This window comes from Pinus tabuliformis, chromosome 8 (assembly GCF_031772625.1).
Source record: "Pinus tabuliformis cultivar Carrire ecotype Pingquan chromosome 8, CPIR1, whole genome shotgun sequence".
Lineage (NCBI taxonomy): Eukaryota > Viridiplantae > Streptophyta > Pinopsida > Pinales > Pinaceae > Pinus > Pinus tabuliformis.
In genome coordinates this window covers 418,505,432-418,510,475 of record NC_142294.1, presented here as the reverse complement: position 1 = coordinate 418,510,475, position 5,044 = coordinate 418,505,432, and the positions used below count along the sequence as shown (strand labels likewise).

The 5,044-nt window shown below is 36.7% G+C and overlaps 1 protein-coding gene across 4 annotated transcripts; it reads right to left on the bottom strand.

The window, feature by feature from the left end:
* Positions 1-442: 442 nt before the first annotated feature.
* LOC149235833 (rop guanine nucleotide exchange factor 1-like) lies at positions 443-5,044 on the bottom strand. Of its 4 annotated transcripts, XM_089372209.1 has the most exons (4): positions 4,611-5,044; positions 4,177-4,518; positions 1,094-1,210; positions 443-952 (listed from the first exon to the last, which is right to left on the bottom strand). In XM_089372209.1, the coding sequence occupies exons 3-4, from the start codon at positions 1,200-1,202 to the stop codon at positions 843-845; spliced, it is 219 nt and encodes a 72-aa protein (XP_089228335.1). In that variant the 5' UTR covers positions 1,203-1,210; positions 4,177-4,518; positions 4,611-5,044; the 3' UTR covers positions 443-842. The 4 variants fall into 4 exon arrangements, 3 of the variants coding, with proteins under 3 accessions (XP_089228335.1, XP_089228334.1, XP_089228333.1); XM_089372208.1 differs by lacking the exons at positions 4,177-4,518; positions 4,611-5,044 and adding an exon at positions 2,236-3,618; XR_016246191.1 differs by lacking the exons at positions 443-952; positions 1,094-1,210 and adding an exon at positions 1,612-4,059 and having other exon boundaries at positions 4,611-4,793.

Below are 5,044 nucleotides of genomic sequence, written 5' to 3'. Positions count from 1 at the left end.
AATTTTAAAAACATTAAAAAAAAAACCTTAAATTGATTATGGAAACTAAAATATAACTTTTTCAATCTAAAAATCGTATGATCGTCTTTTTATATTTTTGAAGCAATTGCTAATTATAATTATTCTATAACTAGCAATTGTCCCAAAAGGTACAAAGAGAGGCCGATAGGATTATTAATTTGGAATTGTAAAATTTAGTAGCAAATATTGCAGAGGGAAATTCCATGATATTACAGAATGAAATCCCATCCTATTACAAGTAAAACTGAGAAATTTCATATACCACAATACAAGTAAAACTGAAACCAATCTTGTAGAGTGAAATCCCATCATATTACAAAATGAAATCTCATTATATAGGATTTATTAGGGTCATTACAGAGAAAATTAACATAAGTGGAGAGTTGATTCAGAAGGTATGACATGGACTCTATAGAGTGAATCCCCTAATCTTGTAGAGTGAATCCCATCATATTACAGTATGAAATAGAAGTCTAAAGGATTTATCAGAGACATTACAAAGAACGCTATCACAGTGGAGAGCTGCTTCACAAGGCAGGACATGGATTCTGCTTATTCACCACAGAAACTCTTGTTGTTGAAGATGAGAAGCAGCACAAAAGTAAGTCATTCCACAACTACTACAAACTTACAACAATATTAACATCTTGCAAATATTCTCATCTATGAGGAGCTTTGGGGGCCTATAGATTACAAGAGAATAGTAGAAATTCTTCACTAAACATGTTAGTAGCGTACTGATCATCTTGGCGGTTGGAGACAGAACTAGTGTTGAAGCTCTCTTTCCTCACAAACCCAGCAGGGGCTTTCTTGTCATAATTCTAAGTACAAATTTTGACTGTCATTTTCTGCATCTTTCTATTTATATACATTGTTTGAAATTTCTCTTGCACCAGAGGTTCCAATCTCCAAAGCTGTCCAAAAACAGTAGCTGCCACAAGAGATCCCCATGTTAGGAGTTAGTATCTTGAAATTAAGTGAAAATTTATGTCTTAAGATTAAGTAAAAAATTGTGTCTTAAGACTTGCATAAAATCCTGTGTGATTCCAGAACAGAATTAAAAATGTTATACCTGAGAGGTTTGTAATAGCATTAGATATTGCCAGGGCTGTACATACTCCTTTACCACCACCTGACATGTCTTCACCCAGCAACAACTTTGAAAATCTTTCTTTCATCATTTCAACTTCTGCAAACATAAAGCAGTAGACTCATTAAGGCAAACAAGTTTACTTGCCTGAAATTAGACATACCATCAGGCCAAACAATATCCAGTTACTCATTTGTCACCAAAAATTCAGTGCCTCTGGTTGGTATAGAAAATGGTCAAAATAAAGGGACAGCAGTTCATGGTTAAGCGGTCAAAGCAACCAGACAGCTAAAATTCCACACAAGGCATATCAATACTATCCAAATACACCTCAAAGTGACAAACTTGAAAACCTATTGTCCATCCCAAGGGACTTGATGAGCAAAGGTGAAGAGTTAATATTTACCAACCAAATAAAAATATAAAATGAGCCAATCTTTGATGAAAAACTGACCACACAGCATACGGAGTAAAGACATAATTAAAACTTAGAGCAAATCTCTGAGACACGTCATAGGGGAAAAGTATACAGCAGAACCAGAGGCACAGACAAACTGCATAAGATCAGTTTCATTGAAATATATGCATATAGAGCATACGCAAAATACCCTGCAAATAGTTCCAGTGCAAGATAGCCATATGAAATGGTGACAAAATGCATTGAGAGGGATTTCAGGGCAGAGGATGCATATAGATCTCGGATAAATTGCATTACAAACAGTTATAGAAAAAATTATTTGCATTTAAAATGTTTCCATTGCAAGATTTGCAGCAAGTTATTCACTGACTGAACGGAAATCAGTTGGAGAACAAGTTATGCAGAATAAACTTAGAACGGAAAACAGTTGCAGAAGAAGGTATGCAGAAAAATTAGGCAAAACTCATATCTAAGGGGGGTATGCGCACGGGCTCGCAAAATGGATGAGAGAGAGCTTCATCTCAAGATATGCAGTTGGACAATAGTTAAACTACATCAGACATGGTTTCAGAAAACAGAGATGCAAATCAGTCATAGGCATAATGCATTTAAGAAATTATTGAGCAGGATTAGAAGTTGGGCAACAAGAAAAATGAATGGCAAAGAGCTAGAGCAAGATTTGCAGTTTGGGCCAAGCATTAAATACATTGATAGACAAGGTTGAGCCATTATAGGTAACGGTAACTGTAAACCGTCTCCAGCTGGAAAACCTTATCAGTCTGAGACAAAACACATACAAGATATGCAGTTAGGTACAGAAAGCATTAAAAACCAGTATCATGTTAAAGAGACCATACCAATAGTAACTCTGGTTTAATGATGTTACTCACCTTTCATAATGTGAAGGAAAAACGTGAATGAAGGGCGATAAATGCTTAAATGCTCATAGTGTAACTCTGCTCTCCTACTATTTGTTACAAATAGTAGCTCTACTTTAAATGATGTGAAAAAAAGTGTATCAACGACCCCACTTTAATGATGTTCACCCTATTTCTTACGGATAGTAGCTCTGGTTAAATGATGTTACTCTGTTTTCATATTGTGGAAAAAGATGTTACAGGACCTAAACTTATCCACATTATAAGCCAGCAGCTGTAATCTACAGTAAAGAATGTCAACTGAACAAACCTGTCCTCCAAAATGAAAATGATAGCACTTCTAAAATCCGAGTAAAGGCCCAAGAGCCATATGTAGACAATATGAAACTAAAATAATTCAACTCAGAAAACTTGGCACTCTAACATGCATCACCAAGCATGTGAAGAGCCCAGAATAAAAGAAATAGTTCATTATAAAGAAAACACCTCTACTGTCAAGAACTATCCTCATCTACTATTTTAATTGCAAATATGAATCTGACATGCATGAGACATGAAATTCCCATAAATTCCAGGGATTTGTGGTGCTGGACGTGTGTTTTTTCTGAAGGAAAACCATAGTTTCTGTTTCAAAGCTGCATTGGCAGAAGGTACCAACTACTGGGCAGAGGTAAGTGCATTTTCGATACTGGGAAATTTAACAATTAAGAAAGGTACTGCTCAAATCCAGATACTTTTTGAAACATGATCGTTATATGTATTTTCAGTGAGCTAGCTCAAGAGTATGCAAATGATTAAATTAGTTACTGAGGGGCGCCGAAATGCCTAAAGACAAGTTACTGTGGTGTTGGGTTCACTTTTCTGAATATTTTGTTTTGCAATTGACATTCACCTTTCTGGACATTGGTAAATTATATTTCTGACCAATTCGGGATCAATAATTCTGCAACATTCATCTGAGACTTTACCACAGCTACCTTAAAATAGGGTGAGTGATATGCCCGGTGCACTAGATGTGCATATCCCAAGGATCTTAGTTTAATTATTCTCTTGTTTTTAAATCTTTCCAATTCATTTTTTTCCAAAATGTAATAAAGATTTTTTGTAATTACAGGTTTGAGTTATGTAGTCTATAATATAATTTGAGTGCAAGGGTTTTTCATGATTTGAACAATTTAAAATAAAATAAAATAAAAAATTACAATTTCACAGAAAAATTGTCCCCCCTAAAAGACAAAAACATGGAACAATTAGACTGTGCCTATCCCAACAACTTTGTGATTGCACAAATCCCACAATCGTTGCCCTAAAAAGGATCGAGGGACATCGCCATTGGTGCAAACATAAAGGTGTTGGGATATGTGCATTTTCTGCATGGCGCATATCCCTCGCCATGAGTCGCCATCCAAGAGTCTTGAAGCGGTCTCTCGTACGGTGGTCTGTAACAGAATTGAAATTGAAACAGAGATATTTATGTGGTTTTTAAATGCATGAAATTAGGGGGCAACTTTTCTTCAATCAGTGTCAAGCAAATCTTTAATCATTTACACTGCTAAATGGATTAACTTGCTATATTGGAGGCCTTGCTTCTAAACAAGAGAAGCAGCAAACGGCATTTGTGTTCAATGCCCCGAAACTTGCTCATCAGGAGGCTGAAAACTCAAGAGAAAATCCCAAGTTGATCAGAAGATATATATGTAATACCTACGAAAAACTATGATATTAAAAGATATACAGTACAAACAGAACCGATGCTGAATTGAATGAACCTGCGAGTGATTAGCCCCACGATTATAAGTTATAAAGTGCAGTGGCTTTCCTGACCACGTTGTGGCCAAAGTTCCAGCTCCCGACAAATCTGTTGAGGCCAACCGAAGATACACGAGAAGTAATTGTCCGCTTTATAGGATTAAATGAATAGAGAAGTGAGCTTGAAATTTTCAACTGGACTCCTCCCCTGGCTATGCAAGATTGAGAGCCATTTCTTGGAGAAGATGTCTCTTTTGCGTGGGATTAATGACTCCACCGCATTCAGCACTCTCAAGTACGTCTACCATGATTGCAGCGGCATGGCCCAACGGCTCCTCGGAGACTCTCTTCAGCATAAATGCCTTTATCCATTCCAACAAGAAATTTAGCCCCGATGATGAGATCATTAACAACAAATAGAAAAAGGAGAGTCAATGTAGGTAAAAAAATAGACCTGTCCATGATATGATATCCGTAGCGTACAAGGCTGCTGAATCCATGGTTCTCCATCAACCTGCACTGGAAAAGCTGCAAATGTATGGATTCTGATGAACTGACCTTGCGCTAACCTTCGGGCACGAGAAAGACCCACCTGGAAAATTGTTACGAGGTCAGTTGCCATTCATCAAGAAATGCACAAGATATACAAATTATGTTTATGAGTGGGGGCGATTCATTTTAAAGCCATATTAAGAAGAAACCCTGGTAGAGATTACCTTTTTCTCAGAAGATCATACATCCAGGAATGTGCAGTGTCTATTGTGAAACACCTGTAGGCTAATAAGAAGGGCAATGGAGTTGAACCTAATGTTTGCAGTTATTTTATTAATGATGGTTTAACAAACTGATTTCCTCTTTCAGTCCCTTTGTTGGGAAACATGGTTTTGT